At 35.8% G+C, this 27866-nt stretch overlaps 1 protein-coding gene across 3 annotated transcripts in view; it reads left to right on the top strand.

The window, feature by feature from the left end:
- Positions 1–27866, top strand: part of Smarcc1 (SWI/SNF related BAF chromatin remodeling complex subunit C1) — a 148344-nt gene that overhangs the window by 21467 nt on the left and 99011 nt on the right. For all 3 annotated transcript variants that reach the window (XM_076844895.2, XM_076844887.2, XM_076844904.1), the window contains exons 4-8: positions 5517–5598; positions 7586–7678; positions 12881–12950; positions 17685–17754; positions 23065–23140. In XM_076844895.2, the coding sequence (XP_076701010.1) occupies positions 5517–5598; positions 7586–7678; positions 12881–12950; positions 17685–17754; positions 23065–23140 (391 nt within the window). The remainder of the gene's footprint in view (positions 1–5516; positions 5599–7585; positions 7679–12880; positions 12951–17684; positions 17755–23064; positions 23141–27866) is intronic.

Raw genomic sequence — 27866 nt, 5'->3', positions numbered from 1 at the left:
GCAAGCTCAACCATCTTTTCATATTCTAAAAGGAAAACAACTTACTTAAATATTCTTTTTGGGGCTGGAGCTGTGGCTCAACTATAAATAAATAAATAAATATTCTTTTTGTTTTTTAAGATTTATTTTTTAGGGTGGCGAGGTGCTGGAGATGGAATCCAGGGCCTTGCATATGTAAGGCAAGTACTCTACCACTGAGCTACATTAAAAATCTAGCCTTAAATATTCTTGGTAATTTAAAAATAAAATCTTTCATTGATCTGATTTCTTTCTCTTTTTTTTAGTTGTAGATGGACACAATATCTTTATATTTATTTATTTTTATGTGGTGCTGAGGATCAAACCCAGGACCTCATGCATGCGAGGCAAATGCTCTACCAATAAACTACAACCCCAGCTAGCCCTTGATCTGATTTCTTTATTTAAAATTTTCCTAATACCCATGCATTTTAAATGCTTCTTTTACTTATACTGATGATTCTGGAAAGTTTAAGTCCATATTATTAAATCATTATTTAGCAAACCATTTTAGTTAATTATTGTGGAAAACCTATTTACAAAGAATAATACAGTGAATCATCAGTTATCATCATACATTTTTATCTTTACATAATTTCTTTTTTTTTCTTCTTTCTTTTTGATACTTGGAATCGAACCCATGGGTATTATACCACTGAGGTACATTGCCAGCCCATCTCTTTTTTGAGACAGGGTCTTGCTTAGTTGTCCAGGCTATCCCTAAACTTGGATTCTGTTGCCTTAGCCTCCTGTGTAGCTGGAATTATAGTCATGTACCACAGCGCCTGGCTTATATAATTTCATCTATTAATATTTTGCTAAGGGATGGGGTTGTGGCTCAGTGGTAGTATGCTTGCCTAGCATGTGTGAGGCACTGGGTTCGATCCTCAGCACCACATAAAAATAAATAAAATGAAGGTATCCTATCCATCTACAACTAAAAATATATTTTAAAAAACCTCAGCACCACATATAAATACAAATAAAGGCCCATCAATAACTAATAAAAATTTAAAAAAATATTTTGCTAACTATTTCTGAAATAGAAATTTTTAAAAAGCATAATAGTGCTATTGTTACCATCACAAGTAAAATTAACAATAATCTTTGAAAAATTATTAGAGTGTTCAAGTTTCCCTAATTTTATCCAGGATGATTTTTATCTTATTTGAGTCTGTCTATAGTCTATTCATTGTGTTTGGTTGCCAAGATTCTTAAAGTCTGTAAAAATCTTCAGCCATCTTTCTTTTGGCTCTTTCCCTTGCTTTTTTTTTTTTTATACATACACATACACGTATACATACACACCTTAAAGTTAGCTTATAGGATTGTTCATGTTTGGGATTTTACAGGAAATCAATTTAGTGGTCTTCTAAATTTTAGTAAACTGAGGGTTAGATCCAGAGGATTACCTTCAGTTGAATTCTTTTTGTAATAGTACTTCATAGATGGTATGGTTTTCCTCCATGAGGAGGTATATAATTTTAGGTTGTTTCTCTTTGTAATGGAAACACATGGATGTTTAATTTTTAAAGTTGGAATAGATATGTTTTATAAATTATTCATCCTTAAAGAGTGTTACTTTGTTATATTCTTGTTAACTGGGATACTTTTTTTCCTTAAGTTACAAAAGGATTTTTTTTTTTTTAATTTTGTTTATTTATATGTGATGCTAAGGATTGAACCGAGGGAGTCACCATGCCAGGCAAGCGCCCTATCACTGAGCCACAATCCCAGTCTTGGAATACTTTTATAAAGAGAAACTTATCAACAATTGGAAAAGCAGAGAAAAAAATTTTTTTCTATTAACAGATTCATTTAGTTTTTCATCTTTGTCTACAGATAAATTCATCCAGTCCTATATTAAATTTTTTAATGAATACTTTCAGATTATTTCTCAGATTTCTAATGGAGATAATTCCACTCAACCCTATTCTAATATTTTATTAAGGAAGCAGTTTCTTTGAAAATAAATAAGTTCTGTGTAAGTAATCCTATAAGTGATGGCTTCTAGGTATAGTTCTTCTATTATCAAGACCCTGTGAGTGTCATTTTCTTTATGAAGGGGAGAGATACTCACATATCACCCCCACACACACACACAAGAACCAGTGGGAGGCTGTCAGCTAAAATAGGATTTTCCCACCTGGTTGGGTAATAATCTTTTGCCCTGTAAGAGGAAATTGCTTGAGATCTAACCTACCCTTTCCTTAGAAGTATTTGTGGAAAGGGGATATTCAAAACTTAACAAGTAGTAAAAGTAAAGTTCTGCGTACGAGGTTAAATCAATGTAAAGTTAAAGACAGAGGTCCCTTGTATTTATAATATAATCTTTTTTTTTTTTTTTAGTTGTTGATGAACTTTATTGTCTTTATTTTTATGTGGTGTTGAGGATCGAACCCAGTGCCTCATGCATGCGAGGCAAGCACGCCACCACTGAGCCACAACCCCAGCCCCTATAATCTATTTTTAACTCTCTCTCTCTTTTTTTTTTTAGTTGTAGATGGACACAATACCTTTGTATTTTTTATTAGTACTTTTTAAAGTTATAATTGGACACAATATGTTTATTTTGTTTATTTTAATGTGATGTTGAGGATCAAAGCCAGTGCCTCACATGTGCAAGGCAAGCGCTCTACCACTGAGCTGCAACCACAACCCAAAATCTATTTTTAAACCTATGGTAAATATTAAAAGTATTGGGCTGGGGATGTGGCTCAAGCGGTAGCGCGCTCGCCTGGCATGCGTGCGGCCCAGGTTCGATCCTCAGCACCACATACAAACAAAGATGTTGTGTCTGCCGAAAACTAAAAAATAAATATTTTAAAAAAATATATTAAAAGTATCTATTTTTATGCGCTTTTTAAATCTTTTTCTTACTTTCTTAGTTGTAGTTAGTTTAGGATACATTTCAGTCTTGCCCTAGCTCATCAATAATAAAGTTGTATTATATTAGTTCTCAATCATAGTAAATATTAATGTATTTAGTAGTTTGCTTATATAGCCATACTTTCTGCTAGCCACTAGGGCTACATGGGAACATTTTTTAATGAACCTGGTTCTTGTCCCCAAGGCATGTAATGAGTTCTCTTACCAACAAGATTGTTCTCTTATGAGGCTGTAATATCACTGTGCTCAGGATTTTTTAAGAACATGAAAGAAGAAGACAGGAATAATTTCATAGAAGTGACTCATGGGATGATTTTAGAATGTTAGTGTCAAGCCCATTAAGAGGGTGATATCATGGTGGAAAAGCTATAGAGTTTAGAAAAATTATGTGAGTATTCCCATATGATGGGATCACAGTGGAAAGGGGTGACTCTGATTCGTCAGTTGTGTCAGTTCAAGCATTCTGTGCATCTTTAATTCTTGATGGCTGTGGCTTTCTATTGCATGCCTTTTGGACTTTCTGTGGAAAAAAAAAATGGGCACTTGAATTTGCCCTTACATAGATCATTCATGTCATTGCTGTGTACCTCTTATAGGTAATTTAAAGGTTTGGAATACTTGTAGCTCTCACATGATCACAGATTATGGGAAAATTAATTTCTACTCTTTGTGTGTGTGCGTGTGTGTGTGTGTGTTTGTGTGTTCGTTCCTGGGAATTGAACCCAGGGCCTTGTGCATGCGAGGCAAGCACTCTCCCAACTGAACTAAATCTCTAGTCCTTAATTTCTACTCTTGAACATTACTGTAGCCAGTTAGAAATTTGAAGAACTCTCATCTCTTTATATCATGTATCTTACAAACTGTACCAGAATATCCAAGATGTTTTCCTTGATTGAAAAGAACACAAGATACTGTTCAATTTGAACAATTGAATTTTAAGCACATGTAGATAAACTTTCCTTATTCTTTGTGTGTACGTGCTTGTGTGTGCATGTTTGTAGTACTGGGAATTGATTCAAGGGGCTTTATGCCTCTAAGCTACATCCCTAGCCCTTTTTATTTTATTTTGAGACAGGGTCTTGCTCAGTTGCTGGCCTTGAATTTGTGGTCCCTTCTGCCTTAGCTTCCTGAATAGCTGGGATCATAGGCATGCATACTGTACCCAGCACACTTTCTTTATTCTTGAAAGATAGTATGGTGATTCCCTGCCATTGGATCTCAGGATTTTTTTTCTGTATGATGTAAAATATCTTTTTTTAAAAAAAAATTTTTAGTTGTATTTGGGCACAATGCCTTTATTTTATTCATTTTTATGTGGTGCTGAGGATCAAACCCAGCACTTCGAACGTGCTAGACGAGCACTCTACCGCTGAGCCACAACCCCAGCCCTCTAAAATATCTTGGATTTAAGAAAAATAAAGTACTGTACTCAACAATGGTAGCTTTTATCATCTCTTATTTTCTGGAAAATCACAAAGGTTGATTATATTTTTTTAAAGAAGAAATGAATGAAAATATATTTAAAAATAAAAATAATTTATAAAAAAAATTTATAAAAACTATGTACAAGCTACCCTAGATAACATAAAGGTCCATAGGCTGATTGTCAGATGCAGTATCTGTTATGACTTTTCCTATTGAAAATTACAGACACTGAGTTAACATGTTGTAGTCAAAGGATTTTGTTTGTTTTGTTGAAAAGATGATAATGTTTTCAGGCTTTATTTGATCCAGGAACCTTAATGATATTGTTAAGACTGTTTCTTCATCTCTCAGTTCTTCCTTGTCTCCCTGCCTCCTGAGTGGATCCTTGGATCCATGTGGACCAGATCCATTTGGCTTACCTGCCCATTCCTGATTAGTCAGGCCTTGATCATGTGTGCTGCCTCTGGAAAATGATAAGGAACCCCATCCAATCTACAATCCACAGGGATGGAGTTGTAGAGAAATGGTTCTCAAAAAAAAAAAAATTTTTTTAGGGTGTTCTGGTTGAATCCCCAGACTGCTCTCATATTTTTATTGACCAGCAGAAAGGCAAATGTGACCTAATGCCACTTTATCCATTATTCAAATCACTTTTTACTATTTGCCTAAACAGTAAATGTCGTCTACTGATGTTGAAGATAAAAGCATCTTCAATAAATGAGAGCTGGATCCTAAACAAACCCTTCCTGTGTAGAAAGCAGGGGATGAGAGTCTAGACTCTTAGCAAAAAAAGAGAAAAAGTTCTGGGAACTGTGTCAAAGTGTGGTTTGTGATTCCTCCAGAAAAATATCCTAGCATCTGTTAGCATCTGTTGCCTCTCCATGTTCAAAAATTTAACTGTAAATTAGCTTGTCATAGAAACTCTGCCATCATTTCAGTATTTTGTGCCTGAATGAATGTCCTCAGTTTCCATTGTTCTAGCTTTGGTTTAATATGGTTTAATAGCCTTTTCTTTTATGAAAGTATTAATGCTGCATTCTTATACTATTATTTTGTAGAGTCCTATTTTGGCTACTAAGTCTTTCTAATTTCTTTGCATTGAATTCTAAAATTGAATTTTTCAATTTTCCCTTGTGTTTAAGGAGGGAGACAGACAATCTTCTAATGATTTTCTTCTCTTTTAGGCGGAGATTTGATCTGCAGAATCCATCACGAATGGATCGTAATGTTGAAATGTTTATGAACATTGAGAAAACATTGGTGCAGGTAATTTGGAAAATTAGGTTATTATTAAAATGTTTTTGTTTTATGCTGAGCACAGTGGCCCATGCCTGTAATCCCAGCAAACTGGGAGGCTGAAATAGTAGGATCACATGTTCAAGGCCAGCTTCAGCAACTCATTACTGAGGCCCTCAGTAATTTAGTGAGACCCTGTCTCTAAATAAATAAAAAGGGCTGGGGATGTAGTTCAAAGATAAAGTGTCTCTGGGTTAAATCTCCAGTACCAAAATAAATAAATAACATGGCATTAAATTTTTTTCTTAAATATACTTTCAGTTCTACAATTGGTTATATTGGACTTCCAAAACATCAAAAGAACAAATTTTTTTCTGAAATATATTGCTCTATTTTTTTCTTTTAATACTTATTTTTTTAGTTTTAGGTGGACACAATATCTTTATTATTTATTATTTTTTAAATACTTATTTATTTTTTTAGTTATCGGCAGACACAACGTCTTTGTTGGTATATAGTGCTGAGGATCGAACCCGGGCCGCACGCATGCCAGACGAGCGCACTACCGCTCGAGCCACATCCCCAGCCCTTTATTTTTTATTTTTATGTGGTGTTGAGGATCCAACCCAGCGCCCCGCGCATGCCAGGCGAGTGAGCTACTGCTTGAGCCACATCCCTAGCCCTATTGCTCTATTCTTTTGTATAGGTTTGTTACTGTTATTGTCATTGTTAAAAATTGTTTGTTACTGTTATGTAACATTTCTTGTGAAATAATCTATGGTTATTTTTCTTCATTAATGCCACTTTATCCATTATTTAAATCACTTTTTACTTCATTTGATAAAACCCTCTCTACTGCTAGACACTTGGTTTATAGTTTTTTTCCTTGGATCTGTTCTATGACTGTGCCATAAATATGTTTCCCTAACTAGATTATAACTTGGATGAAAGAATGCTTAATTTTCTTCATCATGTCTCCTGGTTTTTGTTTTATGGTGCTGGGGATTGAACCAAGGACCTCACCCATCCTGGACATGTGTTCTACCACTGAACTGTATCCCCAGACTGCTGTCATATTTTTATTGACTAGTAGTTTATAGTGATCATTGAATTAACCTTCCTGTGAAACGTACCTGGCAAAAGTTAAGCTTAATATTTAATTTTTTATTGTTTGTCCATTGACTGTTAGTAGCAAAATAATTGGGTGTGTTTTGTTTGTTGGTTGCATTTTGGTCATGGTTTGAAAAGTTAATAAACATGATTTATTGCCATTCTTAAGATTAGAAACGGAAAGAAAGAGGTATAATTACTTCCCAAATCAAAAATTTAGCTGTGAAAATACTACATTTAAGGTAAATGCAGGTAAAATTGTCTAGGAGGATTAATCTGGCAATCTGGTATGGAACCTTAATGAGTTTTACATGCTGAATTTCCTTAAGTCTTGAGTCTTAACATTTTTTGCCCACATATAGCCAGCTGCAGAGAGGACCGGGGATGGTTTTATAAGTGGTCTGCTGAATCACCTGTGTTTTATTCTGAGATAAAACTTTATTTTCTACATCAAAGTATATTTTTGCTGGGTATGGTGGCATGTACCTATAATCCCAGCGATTTGGGAGGTTGAGGCAGGAAGATCACAAGTTCAAGGCCAGCTTCAGTAATTTAGGGAGGCTCTAAACAACTTAATGAGACCCTGTCTCAAAAAATAAAAAGAGGGCTGTGGGTATAGCTCAGTAATTAAGTCCCCCTGAGTTCAATCCCCAATACAAAAAAAAAAAAGGAATAAGGATATATTATTGAGGTAGAGTGCTTGCCTAGCAAGTACAAAGCCCTGAATTCAATCCCTAGTACTGCAAAAAAGAATATAAATAAGTTAATTAATTTTAAAAGGCATACCTCCTGCATGTCTTCAGAAGTGTGATTTTGAACACCTACTTTTGCCATTGTGATAATGGATGAATATTGTTACATTATTTTAAAACCAGTAGAATTTCAAAGTTTATTCTTTTTTCCTCAGAACAATTGTCTGACCAGACCCAACATCTACCTCATTCCAGACATTGATCTGAAGTTGGCTAACAAATTGAAAGATATCATCAAGCGACATCAGGTAATAGACACCATCACTTCAGAAACATTGTGTAGTGTATGCCTCTACCAAATGTTAACCATAATATCTTTGGATTTCTATATAGTTCTGTATTAAAATAAATTTTTCTCTTTTTGAATAAGTATAATATCTGGGATTTTTGTTTTGTTTTTTCCTTCTCCTAAATGCCCAGGGAGCATTTAATTAAAGTGCACTGATATGGAGTTATCATAGTCTTATAGCAAAGTACACTTACATAAGGAAACTGGAATATTCTGCATCACTGAATGTCGGAGTCCAGCTCTGGCAGGGGGTCTCAGAAGACGAAAGGATGGTGAGGAGTCGGTGAAAGGGGGTGGAGAAACAACATAGACACAAAAGTGAAGGTGCTGAATCCCAGTCTTTACTATGAAGTTAATCATATATACTTTTCATTTTGGCAGGCTCACAATATTTTGTGGTTACAAAACGGGAATCATTATTCAAAGAAACAAAATATTACATAGCTACAATTAGATAAGAAGAATGTATCTTGGCTTATTCATAAGCAAGCATTTTTACTTTCAGTTCGTATATTGCTTTGAGCTGTTTCTGCTTAGTTAGCTTTTAATAATAGTTAGAAATGTCCCAGACTGTTGGCCTATACCTTGACTATTCTTTCTTGACTTACTGACTAGAACCGGCGCCACGGTTATGGCAAGTGGTTAACTTGAAAAGAGAGGATACTAATTTTAATCAAACAAGAGTAAGAGCACCAAACCATTGTGCACAGGAACAAGAACAAGTTGCCCGGTACTAAGCACTAATCTGTCTTCTTAATATTAATTTTTCTTCTCTAGATTTTAATTTAATTTCTCAAAAACTTCCTTGACTATTTTCCTTCAGGGGGTTTCTCATTAAACATTAACAATTTATGTTCCACAGCTGAATCATTGCATTTAGAGCAAACAGATTTATTCTTTAGAAGTAGTTGCATTAATTGGGAAAGTCATTTTTTTTCCTCCATACTTAATGGTCATATGAGAAGTCGCAACTATACTTATTAAAGGGAATACAAAAACAAACCAGCCCCATTCCCAGAAACATATTGCGCTCCTCCAGAGGATGGATGCTTTATGCCATCCACCCCAGTAGGGCCTTGCCATTGCCTGAGTCAGGGGAGGGGCGAAGCAACTGAACTCTCAATCACAGAAAACAGAGTCTGTGACACAATTGTTGATAATAGGAGTTTACTTCAAGTAAACTTGCCCACTTCACCCAGCTATACATATTCTATTTAGATATGTGTTTCTTTTAAAATTACTGAAAAAAATGCTACTTTCTATCAGGAATTGTTGTGAATGCCTGTAGTCCTAGCTACTCAGGAGGCTGAGGCAGGAGGAGCACGTGGGTCTATGAATTGGAGACTGGTGGGTGAAAACAAAACAAAACTGTACTTTCCTGATAAGCACGCGAGTGTGTGTATTTTCTCAGTACTGAGGAATGAACCCAAGGGCCTTGTACATGGTAGGGAAGCAATCTATCCCTGAGCTGTATCCTCAGTCCAAGTTTACATGTCTTGAGTCACGTAATGCTATTTTTTGATGTTTTAAACTCCTTCACTAAATTCATTTTTAGGCTGAGTCTTTGGTATTTACTAGGTTTTTGGTTACATGTAACTGTAATGAAACTCATGACATTCTATAAACTAACTGAGAGTACCCAGGTTCAAGATAATTTTTTGGAACATCATTTGTGTTATACAGTTTTACTGATCTGTGGGATTAGTTGAGAAGTCTCATTAAGTATCTTTTTTTTTCTTCTCTGTTGCAAAAGAGACTGCCAGTTGAAATACGTTTTAGCATTTAGTAAAATATCTTCTGTGTTTTGAATGCAGATGTTTCAAAAATTGCTTACAATTACAGATTTTCGTATAGCTTTTTACATGTGACATCTCTATCAAACACATAGAGAAAGGTAGTGTAATTGTACTATCAGATGGAGCAATGTGAAGTCTATTTCTTTTCACTAGCATTATTACTTTGGTGTGGGGGGGTAGTATCAGGGATTGAACACAGGGACGCCTAATCATTGAGCCACATACCTAGTTCTTTTTATTTTTATTACTTTGGGACAGGGTCTCTCTGAGTTGCTTAGAGCCTCACTAAGTTGCTTAGGGCTTTGCTAAGTTGCTGAGGTTGTAGGTCAGGGGTAGAGTGCTTGCTTAGCACATGGGAGGCACTGAGTTCAACTCTGAGCACCACATAAAAATAAATAAATAAATAAATGTATCATGTTTGTTTGCAGCTAAAACATATATTTTAAAAATTGCAACTTAAAAAAAAAATGTTGCTGAGGCTAGCTTTGAACTTGTGATTCTCCTACCTTAGCTTCCCGAGCTGCTGTGATTACAAGCATGTGCCACCACATCTGGTGCATTATTGCTTTTAGTAGATCTTTAACCACCTTTTTTTCTCTTGGAATATTTGTTTATTGGACTGTCAAGTATAGCTTAATTACAAGTGGACTGTTAAAAGGGAAGATGAACTTACTGGTTCATGCCTTCAAGCTAAAATTAGTCAAGACTACCAAATCATGCTGCAAGGAGTTATTTTTGAATAGTTAACAGTAAATAGTTAGCTATAATACTTTGTAAAAAACATGACTTCATGAATGTTGTATAGGTATATACTTTTTTTTTTAATTGGGGAGAGGGGTTGGGGATTGAATACATGTGCATTTAACCACTGTGCTACATCCCCAGTTTTTTTTTTTTTTTTTGCATGTTATTTAGAGACAGGGTCTCACTAAGTTGCTTAGGACCTCACTAAGTTGCTGAGGCTGGTTTTGAATTTTAATCCTCCTGCCTCAGCCTCCCAGGCCACTGGGATTATAGTGTGCTACCACACCCAGCTAGCTAGGTATACTCTTGAGGGGATAGTAGTGTTGCCTGGTTTCAAAGAGTCATCTTTTTTTTTTTTTTTTTTAAAGAGAGAGAGGGAGAGAGAGAGAGAGAGAATTTTTAATATTTATTTTTTAGTTATCGGCGGACACAATATCTTTGTATGTGGTGTTGAAGATTGAACCCGGACCCTACGCATGCCAGGCGAGCGCGCTACGGCTTGAGCCACATCCCCAGCCCTTTTTTTTTTTTTTTTTTTTTTGTGGTGCTTGGAACTGAACCTTGTACATGCTAGGCTCTACCACTAAATTATACCCTTATCCCTAATAGAGAAGAGAGACCTCAGGAGGTAAAAATGGTGCCATTTTGGAGCACTGACCATCAGGGCTTTACTTGAGCATTTTTTTCAGTTGTCAATGGACCTTTATTTTATTTATTGATTCACAGTACTAAGACTCAAACCCAGTGCCTCACACATGCTAGGCAAGCGCTCTGCCACTGAGCCACAACCCCAGCCCTAATTATCATTTTACATGCATTAACAACCCATACTGATTAAGCACTTATAGTGAGCCTGTCATTACTCTTAGTCTTAATCTAATAACTACAACTTAATTTTTTTTTTTAGAGAGAGAAAGAGAGAGAATTTTTATTTATTTTTATTTTATTTTATTTTATTTATTTTTTAGAATTTTTATTTATTTTTCGGCGGACACAACATCTTTGTTTGTATGTGGTGCTGAGGATCGAACCCGGGCCGCACGCATGCCAGGCGAGCGAGCTACCGTTTGAGCCACATCTCCAGCCCTTAAAAAAATTTTGATAGGCATATTATCATTTCATTTTATGTAAGTCACTGATGCATAAAAATAAGTTGTTCCATGTCATGCAAGTAGTATACAAAGCTACGGTTCAAAATCCAGGACTGTCTAATAGGGTGTATATGCCAACATGTGCTGTTCTGTTTGTTGCCTCTGACTTATTGAATATTGATACATCTTTCCCTCCTCTGGTGGCTATTCAAAAAATGCACCTAAAACATTTCAATGATTGAGAATTCCTTATCTTATGAAGCACCTAACTCGGCTCCAAATTTTTATAAATTTTAGAATTCTTTGATGAAGCATTACTAAGTGTTTGTCTGATTGTAATAGTAAATATTCATTGTGAGAAAAGAAAATAGGGCTGGGATTGTGGCTCAGAGGTAGAGTACTTGCCTAGCACGCGTGAGGCATTAGGTTTGAACCTCAGTACCACATAAAAATAAAGATGTGTCCACCAATAACTAAAAAATTAATATTAAAAAAAATTGAAAACAACCAAGTACTTTGGCACATGCCTGAATCCCATCTACATGGGAGGCTGAAGTTGGAGGATTACAAGTTCCAGACCAGCCTCAGCAACTTCTGAAATCTGTCTCAGAATAAAAAGGACTTGGGATATAGCTCAGTGCTAGAGCACTCTTGGGTCAATCACCAGTTTTGGGAGAGGAGACAAAGAAACAATTCAGAGAATGTATTGACATGCTACTTACAACTGAGTATAAGACTTTCCATTCATCTTATGGTTTCTAGAATGAACATACTTTGATCTAAATTGCTCCAAGTATGTCCTAGACTGTATTCAATATTCTGGCTGTGACCTAGGTAAAACTTGACTTTTTATGTTCATTAGTATTCCAGCATTGACTTAAAACTATAGCAATAGCGTTAGTGTGTGTGTGTGTGTGTGTGTGTGTGTGTGTGTGTGTGTGTAGAGAGAGAGAGAGAATGGGGGGGACTAAGGTGGGGGCAGTAATATCTGTGTAGCCTAAGCTTATGGCTCTATGTCATAAAACCTACATTAATTCACATAAGTTAATGGTGATAATTGTGTTAGTTTTGGAGCAATTTTAAGAATTAGTTAGAAGTACCCATAGAGAGATATGTAGAGAATTAGCTAAGAGGTAAAGGTAGGACATCCCTAATCTGAAACTCTGAATTCTGAAATACTCTGAAATATGAAACATTTTGAGTGCCACTATAATACTCAAAAAAGTTTGAATTTTGGAGCATTTTGGATTAGCGATTTTCCACTGGTAAGGTCTTTGCAAGTATTCCAACATCTGAAAAGCTCAGAAATCTGAAATACTTCAGGTCCCAAAGCATTTTGGATAGGGGATACTCAACTTGTATGTCTATAGACAATATCTTTGTTATTATTATCCCTTTTCCTTAATGAAAAATAATATAGTCTTCAAATATAAATAAATGAGTACTTTTATAATTGTTAGGGAATTTCTAACTAATTAATTTGCCTGCTGTGTGTTATATTTTTATGTAATTTTTTCATTTGCTTTCCAGGGAACCTTTACTGAGGAGAAGTCAAAAGCTTCCCATCACATTTATCCGTATCCTTCTTCACAAGAGGATGGTAAGTTAGTTTCTGGCTGTGAACTAATAAACTCATACATCATATCATATGGCTTCTATATCAGGTTTAATAGTATATTTAACTTTTTAAAAATGTTTTAGTTGTAGTTGGACACAATACCTTTATTTTATTTTTATGTGGTGCTGAGGATTGAACCCAGTGCTCCACATGTGCTAGGCGAGCGCTCTACCGCTGAGCCACAACCCAAGTCCCTATATCCAGCTTTTTAAAGTGAGTTTTAGATATTAAATTTCACATTCCATTTATTTATCTATTAAAATATTTTTTTAGTTTTTTATAGTTGGACACAATACTTTTATTTATTTATTTTTGTTGGTGCTGACGCTCAAGCCCAGTGCCCTGCACATGCTAGGTGAGAGCTCTACCGCTGAGCCACAACCCCAGCCCCTCACATTCTATTTAAATACATAGTTTTTTTGTTTTCTTCAACAAAGAATTGTGTTCCTTAATTAGACTTACTTTGTTTTGTCCAGCTTTTATTTCTTTGTTGGCAATCATCTCTTACTTTTGAGGAAAAAAACAGTTGACTGGTTGTCCGTAGAGTCCAAGAGTAGCATACTAGTTTGGTGAATTTTCAGTATTTCGATTATTTTTAAAATTAATTAATGTAGTTGGACAGAATGCCTTTATTTTATTTATTTTTATGTGATGTTAGGATCAAACCCAGTCTCTCTCATATGCTAGGCAAGAGTTCTACCATTGAACTACAGTCCTAGTCCCCAGTGGTTTGATTTTTGATGTTTAACTTGCTCTGAAAGATGATTTCAACAGTGGGCAGAGTTTATCATACCTACAGAAACTTAACCTGTGCTAACCATTCTTTCAAAAAACTGAGTTGAAATACATGATAAAAATTAATTTATAATGAGAAATAAATCTGTAGGGATACCACAATTAAGTCTTTGGGTAAAGACTGCACATTGCATCATGACTTATAGCATATAGGAAGCTAAATTATATCATATTTGAATGGCCAATAACTCCATGGAGTGTTATTTTCCTGACTCTTTAAGATTTATGCTGCATGTGTATTTGAACATTCAAGGAATATATTGTTAAATAATCCATGGGTTAAGAAGAAATTATACTGAAAACAGAAAATCCTTTGACTGAGTAATAATTTAAAAAATAGCAGAGTATAACAACATTAAGTTTTATAAGATACAGTGTAAGCAAATGCTTAAACCCATGACATATGTATCTTTTTTTGTGTGTGTGAGAGAATTTTTAATATTTATTTTTTAGTTTTTGGCAGACACAACATCTTTGTTTGTATGTGGTGCTGAGGATCGAACCCGGGCCGCACGCATGCCAGGCGAGCGCGCTACTGCTTGAGCCACATCCCCAACCCCCAATTTTTTTTTTTTAGTTGTAGATGGACACAATACCTTTATTTTGTTTATTTCTTTTTTTATGTGATGCTGAGGATTGAACCCAGTGCCTCACACATGTTAGGCGAGCACTCTACCACTGAGCCACAGCCCCAGCCCGACATGTTTCTTTAAATGCATATATTAAGAAAGAAAAAAAGACTTAAAATGACTCCAAATATATTTTAATCTAAAGAAAAAATAATGGAGTAGAAATTAATGAATTAAAAATATGTAATAATCGGGCTGGGATTGTAGCTCTGTAGTAGAGCTAGCATGTGTGAGGCACTGGGTTCAATTCTCAACATCACTTGTAAATAAAGGTCCATTGACATCTTAAAAATATATATATGCAACAGTGTGATCCTCAGCAATGTCAGTGATTCTTTGAAAGACTAATAAGGTTATAAAAATCCTGCTGTGCACACAGGGAGGAAAAAAAGATCAAGTAATAAATATCAAGACTGAAAGGAGGAGACATAACTCACAGACCATACAGTCATTAAAAAAATTATCATAAGAATTTAATTTTTTTGGTGGGGGAAGGAGAAGGAGGGTGGGTTGATTATATATTTGGTATCAAATCTAAGAAACCATAGCTTAATCTTTTCATAAAGAGAAACATCACTTTGTATCTAGTTACAGTTACAGAGCTTATAGTTAGTTGGCCTTTCTTCACCTTTTCTGTTTGGTATTAGCAACTGGTTGCCACTAGGTGGAGGTGGAGGATAGCAGTGTATGATACTATTCTGTTGCTAACACAGTATCTCCAAGTTTTTAAGTTATGAATTTTTCCCCAGGGAGGTATTGAGGGTCACACCAAAGGCTCCATGAATGCTAGGCAAGTGCTTAACCACTCAACCATATCCAAATTGAATAAAAAGTAGACAACAGACTTCAGTAGATATTTCTTCAAAGAAGATATACGAATGGGCAACAAGCACATGGATGCGCAACAACACTAATTATCAGAGAAATGCAAATCAAAACCACAATGAGATCAGCTTATACATGTAGAATGGCCACTATCAAAAAAACAGAAATTAATAAATGTTGGAAATGATGTATAGAAATTGGAAATTCTGTGCACTGCTGGTAACTATGAAAACTGTACACTGTGGTAACTATGAAAAAGCAGTGTAAAGGGTCTCTGAAAAATCTAGTTGTTGTATTGTTTATTGCAGTGATGGGAATCAAACTCAGGACCTCAAGGATGCTTGGCAAGTAGCCTACCACTCAGCCACATCCCCAGATCTAAAAATAGAATTAACAATCCAGTGATGACACTTCTGGCTATTAATCCAAAATAATTAAAGACAGGATCTAAAAAGAAATATTTACACAAAGATTGGCTTTTTTGCTGTTTCTTGGCTTTCAAGGGGCTTTTTTCAGAACTTCTTCTTACTACTAGAATTAAGTTTCTAAGATAAATTCAGACTATCAAAGAAGCACATGATAACCAGTGCTGAAATGTAGAATTAATCCCAACTGTGATTAAAATCAGTAAAAATTATCAATTTGTACCTATCTGCAAAATGAACACAATGCTCATACTTTTTCTTTTTTGGTACAGGGATTGAACTCAGGGGTACTCCACCCTGAATCACATCCACAGCACTATTTTATATTTTATTTAGACAGGGTCTTACTGAGTTGCTTAGTGCCTCATTCCTAGGCTGGCTATGAATACAATGCTCATACTTTTTCTTTTTTGGTACGGGGATTGAACTCGGGTACTCGACCCTGAATCACATCCACAGCACTATTTTGTATTTTATTTAGACAGGGTCTTACTGAGTTGCTTTGTGCCTCATTGCTGAGGCTGGCTATGAGTTCGCAATCCTTCTGCCTCATAAGCCCGAGCTGATGGAATTACAGGCTTGCACCACTGCCCCTGGTTTATACTTTTGTTTTTAAATGATACTGGAAATCAAATCTAGGGTCATATACACACTAGGCAAGTGCTTTACCACTAAGCTACACTTGCAAAGTTCTTGTACCCCTGTTACGAGTGCTAGATTAACAGATATGAGACAACTAAAGAGTAATAAAAATGATATTGAAAAGATCTTTCTTTTTTTTTTTAAATACCTCCTAGAATGCTAATGATCAAATCCAGGATCTCACACATGCTAGGCAAGCATTGTATGTACCACTGAGATAAATCTTCAGTCCTTAATGTAGCATTGTCAAGCACTATAGGACACCAGGAAAAGTGAATTTGTAGAAAGAAGAATAGTAAAGTGCCTTCATCAAGGAGATGAGGCATGACTCAAACCTTGAAGTTGAAGTTAATGCAGAACTTTATAGAAAACGATGTGAGGTTGTACATTGGAAATGAAGCTGTGAAGATTATGGTGATTGTGGCTTGAGTGGAAAAGATAGATGAAAGGAAGGGGATAGTTTACTGCCGTTGGTTTTATCCATAGTGACAGATAGTAGCCAGGTGCAGTGGCACAACCTGTGATCCCAGTGACTTGGGAGACTAAGGCAGGAGGATTGTGAATTTGAGGCCAGCCTCAGCAACTAAGTGAGAGCCTATTCAAAATGAAAAGTTCTGGGGATGGGGCCTGTGGCTATAGCTCAGTGGCAGAGCGCTTACCTAATAGGTATGAGGCACTGGGTTCCATCCTTAGCACTACATAAAAATAAACAAATAAAATAAAGGCATTCTGTCCATCTATAATTACAAAAATTTAAAGTGCTGGGGATATAACTCAGTGGTAAAGCAGCACTGGGTTCATTTCCCAGTGTGTATTTGAGGGAGTGATAGATAGTAGACCTAGAATCCAGAACGTCTGAATATATAAGCTGAGAAATTTTTTCTTTAATTTGGTAGATGGTCTTCAATTAAAATTTCTTTCCCTCTTTTCTCACTGGCCCTGCTCATAGTAAAACTGTTATGGTTTGGATGTGAGGTGTCCCCTAAAGGCTTACATGTGAGAATGGTACAAGAAGGTTCAGAAGAGAAATGATAGGATTCTGAGAGTCTTAACCCAATCAATGAATTAATTCCTGATAGTGATCAATTGAGTAGTAACTGAAATGTTAGGGTGTGGCTGGAGGATGTGGGAATTGGGTACGCAGTTTTGAGGAGAGTAGAGCCTTTCTGCTTTCTGATCATGATATGAAATGCTTCCCTCTGTGGCACCCTTCCTCCAAGATGTTCAGCCTCACCTTGAGCCTTGAGGAATGGAGCTAGCTATCTATGGATGGTGAGCTCTGAAGTCATTTAAAACAGACCAAAAGAAAACCAAAAAGTCTTGATAATAATTAAGGCTAAATCATAATTGGCTCACTTATTTCATCAGTTTAATTAAGGTTTTTCTTTTTTCTCTTTCAGAAGAATGGCTGAGACCGGTGATGAGAAAAGACAAGCAGGTGTTAGTACATTGGGGCTTCTACCCAGACAGGTAATTTTATTTATTTATTTTTTGAGTTATAGTTGAATACAATACCTTTGTTTTATTTATTTTTATGTGGTGCTGAGGACCGAACCCAGGGCCTTGCATGTGCTAGGCAAGTGTTCTACTACTGAGCCACAACCCCAGCCCCTTATTAATTTATTTTTATGTGGTGCTGAGGATTGAACCCAGCACATGCAAGGCAGATGCTCTACCACTAGGCTACAACTCCAGCCCCCAGAGAGGTAATTTTTTATTTTTTATTTTTATTTATTTAGTGTCAGGAATTGAACCCAGTGGTGATTAACCACTGAGCCACATCCCCCGTCCCCGCCTCCTTTTTTTGTTACTGGAGATTGAACACAGCCCTATTCTATATTTTATTTAGAGACAGGGTCCCACTGAGTTGCTTTGTGCCTCACTATTTGCTGAGTCTGGCTTTGAACTCGAGATCCTCCTGCCTCAGCTTCCTGAGCTGCTGGGATTACAGGCCTGCACCACTAGCTTTTTTTTTTTAAATCATTATTTTAATTGCATGTATTTATGAGGTACAGTTTGATAATTTGGTACATTTATAGAGCATATAATGATCAAATCAGGGTTAGTGAGCATTTCTATCTCCTTAAAATTTTTAAATATTTTTAGTAGCATTTAATAAATGTACACATTTACACATTTATGAGGTATCTTTATGAGGTATGTTCCGATATTTCAATACAAATGTGTATTTAATCTGTACTGATCAAATCGGGGTAATTAATGTTTCAATCTCCTTAACATTACTTTGGGTTTGGAGCCTTTGAGATCCTCTCTTCAGATAATTAGTATTGATGTGTATGCTCTGAGGTTTTATATATATATATATATATATATATATATATATACACACACACACACACAAATATATATATATTTATTTATTTATATATGTAAATCAGGCTTTTGACTTATTTAAGGTATGGAATTCTATGAGATCACAAGTTGTGTTTTTTTCCCCTCTCAAAAAACTGAGCTTCTATGCATTTGCAAAGAGGTTTTGTTTATGGTATTAGATTGCTAGTTTAGATTTGTTTCCTTTAAGAGATGAATTTTTCTTCTTCATATTTGTGAATGGCTTGTTTTGATTTTTCAAAAACTATTAAGGATGAAAGTATGTCTGAGAAGTTTTTCCAGTCATAAATTTATTTACCTAGTGTTGTTCCTACTCTTATATGTCATACTGTTTGAGTATTTGTAGCATGAATAAATAATATTACATGTAATACCTTGATGTTAATGGTAGTGGGTAGGGGGTACTTTTTCAATAGTATGCCTGTCTAGGGCACATGGATTTAGGTATAGCTTTCCATGTACTTTATTTTCCTGAATTTACAGGAGAACTGTTTTGGTGTTGATTTTATTCTGGTCCTGCTATGTAGAGTGGGACAGTTAACTCCCTTCTGATTCTTGCCTTCCCAAGTTATTTGAATCAAATCCTAGACACATCATTTTACCATAAATATTTAAGTATGCATTTCTAAAATACAAGAAATCATTTTTAAAAGGAAATAATCATAACATCATTGTCAATACTAAAAAAAAGGAATAATATTACTTAATATGAAATACCTTGTCAGTGTTGTCATGTAAGTGATATATTTGATTGATGATTGATATTTGTTTGAATTAGAAGTCCAATAAAATTCACCTGTTTGATTAACTGGTATATATAACTAATTACAATTTATAGGTTCTCCTTTGTCTTCTTTACCCCTCTCTGCAATGTACTATTTTAGAAACCAGGTTGTTTCTCTGTATTTTTTTAAAATTGATACTTCACTATAGAGGTTGATCAGATTCCATTTCCACTGAGGAGGAATAAGACTGTTGAATAGATGTTTAGTCTTCACTAGAAGGCAAAAAAAAAAATTGTCTGATTTTGTGTATGAAGTGCTTTTGTTTGATTATGGTACTGGGGATGGAACCCAGGGCCTTGTGCATGCCAGGCAAGCACTCAATTACTGAGATAAATCCTCAGCTACCCTTGCCCCCACCCCCATTCCCGCCCGCCTGCTGCCATGGTCTTTAAAGACAGGGTCTTGCTAAATTGCCCAGGCTAGCCTTGAACTTGTAATCCTCCTGCCTCAGCCTCCGGAGTGGTTGGGATTACATGCCTAGGCCACTATGCCTGGCTATATTTATTTCCCTTTGTTCTGTTTTTGTTTTTTGAGACTGGGTCTTACCATGATACTTAGGCTAGTCTCAAAGTCCTGTGCTCAAGTGATCCTCCAACCCAGCCTTCCTCCTAGCTAGTTAGGACTACAGGTATGTGCTACTGTTTGTGGCACAGTTATATATTGTGATAGTAGGGATTGAACTGAGGGGTGCTTTACCAATGAGCTATATCCTTAATTCTTTTTCTTTTTTAGTTTGAGAAAGGTTTCACAGATTTACTGCAGTTGGACTTGAATTTACAATCCTTCTGCCTCAGCCTCTCAAGTCACTGGGATTATAGTCATGTGCCACTGCACTTGGCTCATAATTATAGTTTTAAAAGAATGAACTGTGTCTTTAGATATGTTCAATTGGAGTCAGGTGCAGTACTTGGTATTGAATCCAGAGGCATTTTACCACTAATCAATACTCTTAGCCCTTTTTAATTTTTTATTATGAGACAGGGTCTCACTAAGTTACTTGGGTGTTTGCCAAGTTGCTGAGACTGGCCTTGATACTTGTGTTCCTCCTGCCTGAACCACATGAGTTTCAGGGATTACAGGCGTGTTCCCCCTATGCCAGCAAGATAAACAGACCTGTGCTACTCCCTAATGTTTCTGAACTGACTTCTAAGTAGTGTCTAAAACATATAATTGAAAATTTAAAAATACATAAACAAATGACATAAAGATTAATCATCTATATATGATTAGATATCATTTGGTTTTTATAATAATTTATTGGCCTGTGTATTTGTATTAAGAGTTTTACTTGGTAGATAATTTTATACTTATGTCAAATTTGTGTTAGAATATATGTAGTGATTTAGATTAGTGAGTTGAAGCTCACTGAGAAGAGATCTTTGAGTAATGAAGTGAACTATGTAGATATCACAGCAGTGAGGAACATTCCAGGCAGTAGGTAAATAGCCTGTGTAAAGTGTACATAGGATTGATGGCACATGTTGAAGAATTAAAACCTGTGTTGCTCAGTATAACATGAGTGTGGAATAAAAGGAGAAGACTAGGAAAGGGGGTCACATTGCTGCATAGTGACAGCACTGGAACTAGATTTTGAGTTCTTGGCAAGCCACTATTAGGGTGTGTGTGTGTGTGTGTGTGTGTGTGTGTGTGTGTGTGTGTGTGTGTTTTGCTGGCGATTGATCCTGGGGCCTTGTCCATGCAGGGCAAGCACTCTACCAGCTGAGATGTATCCCCAGGCCCACTATTAGCATTGTGAGTCTACTCTGACTAGATGGGATCCCCTGGCAGATTTTGTTTGAGTAGTGGAGTTTTATGGACAGGCTGGGATTTCAAAAGGATCATTTTGGTTGGTTTTGTGAAAAATTGACAGGAAGGCAATGGATGAAGCAGGGAAACCAGTGAACACAGTGAAAGATTGAGAAGAAGGTAGACTCTGTACAGTTTGAATGAAGAGCAGTAGAATTTGCTGATGGTTTGATTTTAGGATGCATTTGAGAGTAAAATCAAGAATGTGTCCAAGGATTTTGGCCTGCACAGTTGAAAAAATGGGGTTGTCATTTATTGAGATGAGGTTGATTGACGTGCATTATTGCAGTCTAAATTTGTTTACAAATTGAGCTTTAAGTGTTTAGGTTTGGAACACTTGTTATACTCAAAAGAGGTGTGGAATTGGCTCTTGGATTTATGAGTTCAGAATTCAGAATAGAGGACCAGATACAAGATTTTAAATCGTTAGTATTTGTTTGAAGTCACAGGAGTGAATGAAGTCAGCAAGAGTTTTGTTCTAATAATTGGCAACAGAGGTGAAAAAGAACGGTGACAAGAAGGAACAAACACCAGGTGAAAACTAATGTTCTGAAGGACAAGAAACACTTTTGGGGAAGAAGAACTTGAGAATTCTGTGAACTGAGTTGCCCATTTCAGGCAATATTAAGGCTATAATAATGACTAATGCCAAGGAGATTTCTTGGTACAATAGTAAAGACAGAACTGATAACTTGTTATAATAGTGTAATGATAGTATTTTAAAATTACATTCTCAATCTTTTTTTTTTTTGGAAGTCATGGGGATTGAACAAAGTCTTTGAGCATGCTAGTTCAGTGCTCTGCCACTGAGCTACTTCCCTATCTCCTTTAAAAAATTTTTTTCAAATGAATTGAGCAGAATAACAGGATATAAAGTCAATACCCCAAATCAGTTGCATTTTTATATATTGAAAATGAAAATTCTAAAAAGGAAATGAGTAACAATCCCATATACAATAGCATCAGAAGAATAAAACTTTTTTTAATTTATTTTTTTAGTTGTAGTTGAACACAATATCTTTATTTTACTTTTATGTGGTGCTGAGGGTCGAACCCAGGGCCTTGCACGTGCTAGGCGAGCACTCTACCGCTGAGCCACAATCCCAGCCCTAGAATAAAACATTTTGAAGTTAAAACAAAGAAGTGAAATATTTATACAATAAAAACTATAAAACTTTATGGAAAAAAGTTAAAGAAAATATAAATAGAAAACTATCCCATGTTAAAGAGTTGGAAGGATTAATAGTGTTAAATCATCAATTATACAAAGTGATTTTATAGATTCAGTGAAATTCCTGTTAAATCCTCTTTCCATATTTTTTTTATTGGTGCACTATAGTTGTATGAGGTTTGTTGTTACATGTTTGTATGTGTTTACAATATAACAAAAAATATTGGCCAGTATCACTCCCCAGCACTTCCTCCTTCTCTCTCCACTTCCCACCCGCTGGAAATTTTCTCTCTCTTTCTGTCTTTTGGTATTAGGAATTTAACACAGGGATGCTTTACCACTGGGGACGTATCCCCAGCCCTTTATATTTTTATTTTGAGACAGGGTCTTGCTAAGTTGTTTGGGCTGGCCTTGAACTTGTGATTTCCCAAGTTACTGGGATTAAATCTATGGGCCACTGTGTCCGGCTCTCCCCCCCCCCCTCCCCAAGATAGGGTCTCACTAAATTGTAAAGCCTAGCTGCGAACTTATAATCTTTCTGCCTCAGTCTGTTGGGATCATAGGTATATACCACTGTGCCTAACTAAAATGTATCCTTATTGATTGATAAAGATTAAGAATGAAATTTGATTCTAATTTGTATTTTTAATTTTATTTATTTTATAGCTATGATACTTGGGTCCATAGTAATGATGTTGATGCTGAAATTGAAGATCCACCAATTCCAGAAAAGCCTTGGAAGGTAAATGTTTGTTTAAAAAAATCTTTGATGAAATTTAAAATTCAGGGGCTGGGGATGTAGCTCAAGCGGTAGCTCGCTCACCTGGCAGGCGTGCGGCCCGGGTTCGATCCTCAGCACCACATACAAAGATGTTGTGTCCGCCAATAACTGAAAAATAAATGTTAAAGTTCTCTCTCTCTCTCCCTCTCTCTCTCTTTAAAAAAAAAAAAAAGAAATTTAAAATTCAGCAGATGAGCTATCTTTTTTTCTTTCTTTTTTTTTAAGAGAGAGAGAATTTTTTAATGTTTATTTTTTAGTTTTTGGTGGACATAACATCTTTATTTTTTTTAAGTGGGGTCCTGAAGATCGAACCCAGTGCCCCACACATGCCAGGCGAGCGCGCTATCGCTTGAGCCACATCCCCAGCCCCAAGCTATCTTTGTTTAAAAATTAAAGGGCAACAAAGTATGGACCTAGAAAAAAAATTGGGGTGGGGGGAGGATATTACAGATTGAACCCAGGAGTCCTTAACCACTGAGCCACAACCTTTTTTATTTTTTGAGACAGGGTCTTGCTAAGTTGCTTAGGGCCTACATAATTGCTAAGTATGGACTTGGACTTGTGATCCTCCTTCTTCAGCCTCCTGAGTCACGGGGATTCTAGTCATGAACCACTGTGCCCAGGTTTAAAAAAAAAACTTACATAATCTATTAATCCATCTTAACTCTATATAATCTTTTAAGGAGATACAGAAGAATGATTGCCCTTTCTAGTCATCCTTTTTAATAGACATCCATAACCTCTTCTCAAGGTCTTGGATGAAATGTCTATATTGATGATGGAGAAGAATCCCAGACCAAGTCAGATTTTGGTTGGAGAGAGCAGTAGAGTTTGAACATCATTGGTGTGTCATTTAGGAAGTTTGGAAGCAATTCCTAAATGAATTTTACTATGATACAGATTTGTTTTATTAACCAATTCTATTATAATGATAAGATTCTGCATTGACCTCCCCCCAAAAAATTTGTATTTCTTTTTCTTTTTTTGTTTTTTGTTTGTTTTGGTGATGCTAGGGATTGAACCATGATTTCATGCATGTTATTTCCCTGAACTTTAAACACAGGAATAATTTTTACAATTGCAAGAATAGTACAATCAAAGTACTACTTTATACCCATCTCCAAGATTTCTTCTATTGATTCTTTGAAGAAATTTATCCTTTTGTGTGTTTATTTTTATTTGGTAGTTTTGGTGATTAAGCCCCAGGGCCTTGTGTATAGTGGCAACTCCTCTTATCACTGAGCTATATCCCCAGTTTAAATAACTGAATGTTTTGACCTGATTTTATTTCTAATTGTGCTAATCATGTGGCCCTTAGAAAAAAACTTTAGCTTTTATATATGTAAATGTGATTAACAACAACAAAAATTCTGCTTTTTTGTTGTTGTTTTGTTTGTTTTTTGAGGTGGGGTCTCACATTGTTGCCCAGGTAGGCCTCCAACTTTTTTTTTTTTTTTTTTTTTTTTTTGGTGGTGCTGGGGATTGCACCCAGGGCCTTGTGCATAAGAGGCAAGCACTCTGCCAACTGAGGTATATCCCCAGCCCCTGGTCTCCAAATTTTGATCCTCTTGCTTCAGCTTCCTATGTATATAGGACTATAGGTATGGTGTCTTGTGCCTGGCTGAAATAAGGTGGTTTTTTTTTTGTTTTTTTTTTTTCTTCCTATTTTTTCTTCTCTGTCTCTATTTTTTTTTTTTTTTTTTAATTTGGTATTAGAGATTGAACTCAGGGGTGCTTTGCCACTGAATTACATCCCCAGCACATCTTACTTTATTTGGAGACAAGATCTTGCTATGTTGTCCAGGTTGGCCTCAAACTTGCCATCCTCCTGCCTCAACTTCCCTAGTCCACTGGGATTACATGTATATGCTACCGCATCAGACCTTTTTTGTGTGTTTTTGTGGTACTGGGGCTTAAACCCAAGGTTTGCTACCACTGAGCTACATCTCCAGCCCTTTTAAATTTTAAGACAGGGTCTCACTAAGTTGTCCATGCTGGCTTTGAACTTGATATCCTTCCGCCTCAGTCTCCTGAGCAGCTGGGGTTATGCTTGGCTTGACTTTTTTTTAAAAAGAATCTTTATTTGCAGTAATTTTAAACTCACAAAAAAACCATAGGGAAAAATAGTATATTGCATACTTCTGAAATCTTTATCCAGATTTGCCTGTCATTAATACTTTGTTCCTTCTTTGATTTATCATTTAAAATCCACATGTCTTTGTTCTCACCCCCGCAACATTGTTTTTGTTTCTTGGTACTAGGGATTGAACCCCAGGAATGCTTACCCACTGAGCCACATCCCCAGCCCTTTTTATTTTTTTATTTTGAGACAGCACTTCCCTAAGTTGCTTAGGGCCTCTCTAAATTGCTGTGGCTGTCTTTGAACTTGCTGTCCTCCTGCCTCAGACTCCCAAGTCCCTGATATTATAGGCGTGTTCCACTGTACCTGGCCCTAGCCTTTTTTATTTTTTTATTTTCATACAAGGTTTTGCTAAGTTGCTTAAGTTTGCTAAGTTGTTGAAACTGGCTTTGAACTTGGGATCCTCCTGCCTCTCAGCCTTCCAAGTCCCTAGGCACATGTCCCTGTGCCCAGCTTAAAATTTACTATTTTTATGTGATCAGTTTTTTCCATCTTTACTGTTATTGCATCCAGAATTTTAGTTGGATTTAGCAAAAACCTGCCTTGTTAGGAATTCACATTTTTTTATTCTAGCTGTCACATAGTTTCACCTTTCAAATTTAGATCTCTCATCTGTTTTGATTTTATTCTGATATAAAGAATGGATCTCATCATGTTCTTTTCAAATGGTTATCCAATTGTTTATAATTAGATATATAATGTATTGAAAAGACCACCTTTTTCTCAGTGATTTGACATTTGCTCTATACTAGGTTTCCATATGTGGTTGAGTTAAACATATTCTCTTAACATTGTGTTTAATGTTTTCCTTTTAGCCTTTAAGGCATTCATTTCCCCCCTTTTTTTACCATTAAACTTCCTACACTATTGTGTACATAAATTTAAAATTTAAAAGTGTATTTCCTGAAAATATTTTAAGTTTTTATATATTTTTTCTTTTTTTTAACTTTTTTTAATTTGTTTTAATTAGTTACACATGACAGTAAAATGATCTTGACATATCATACATTTGAATCAGATGGGATATAATTTCTCATTTTTCTGAGTGTACAGGTTGCAGAATTACATTGGTCATGCAGTCACGTGTATACTCACAGCAATAATAATGTCTATTCTGTTATCCTTCCATTACCCCTTTCCCCTCCCCTCCCTTTTCTTTTTTTCATAATATGTACATCATTAAAGTAGTACCTTAATTCCCACCCCCCTTCCTAGAAACTGTCATGCCTATTTGTGCTATTAAGAAAAGTTTGTGTGGGATGGGGTTGTAGCTCAGTAGTAGAATGTACCCTGAGTTCAATTCCCACTACCCGCAACAGAAAAGAGAAGTCTGTTTATACCTATGATTAAATTATTTATTAGGAAAATGTTAACTTTTCAATGTTGAAATTTTTGCTTAATATGTAAATTAGAGAGGTTTTTAAAACTATTTTCATATATCATATAAAATTGGGGTTTGGGTCATAAATATGATACCTGCATTTAGAAAACTAGTGAGAAACATCCCCTTGAGTGACATTTCTGTGAGTTATGTCTGTTTTTTCCCATGATTCCTTAGTATAAGTGATTGGAATTGGTAAGTGCTTGTGAGGAAGAAGGCAAATAATGACATATTTTTCTTTGATTCTTTTTAGTAAAATGGAATTTCTATTTTTTGTTTGGATATGATTTTTTTGGGGTTCTGGGAATAGAACCTGGGCTTTACACATAATAAGTGTGTACTCTGCCAGGCAACTCCACCTCCAGCCCTACAAGGACTTTTAATTAATTTATTTATTTATTTTAAAAAATTAGTTGATAATAAACCTTTACTTTATTTATTTGTATGTGTATGTGTTGCTGAGAATCGTACCCAGTGTCTCATGCATGCTAGGCAAGCATACTACCACTGAGCCACAACCCCAGCTCTATTTTATTTATTTTTATATGGTGCTGAGGATTGAACTTAGGGCCTTACACATACTAGGCGAGTACTCTGCTGCTGAGCCACAAGTACTGCTGAGTCCCTGTAAGTACTTTTAAAAGTAAATAATGATGATGGGGGGTTGCGGATTTAACTCAGTTAGTAGACTGCTTGCCTCACATGCCCAAGGCTTTGGGTTCAATCCCCAGCACCACAAAAATGAAAGATGATGGGTGGATGCTGCAAGGTTGTAATTCCAGAGACTTGGGAACCTGAAGCAGGAGGAACACAAAGTTCAAAGCTGGCCTAGGCAACTTAGCAAGACTGTGTCTCAAAATAAAAAATAGGAAGCACTGGGTTTGTAGCTCAGTGGTAGCATGGCCCCAAGTTCAATCCCCATTTGCTCCCCATTTCCTCCCCCAAAAGCCAATAATAACTATAACTAAAAACATCCTGTCAACAATAAAAACAAATTGTAAATATATTAAATCAGTGGGGGTTTTTTGCTTTTTTAAAAAATGTGTTTTAATTGCATGTGACAATAGAATGCATTTTGATACAAATGAAAAATCAGTGGTTTTTTTTTTTTTAACTTTGTTGATCACATAGCTTTGAGAAATCAAAATAAAGAACTCCCTTCTATT

Source organism: Callospermophilus lateralis, chromosome 1, assembly GCF_048772815.1.
Source record: "Callospermophilus lateralis isolate mCalLat2 chromosome 1, mCalLat2.hap1, whole genome shotgun sequence".
Lineage (NCBI taxonomy): Eukaryota > Metazoa > Chordata > Mammalia > Rodentia > Sciuridae > Callospermophilus > Callospermophilus lateralis.
Note: the sequence above shows the minus strand (reverse complement) of the source record. Positions and strands in the feature narration are given on the sequence as shown.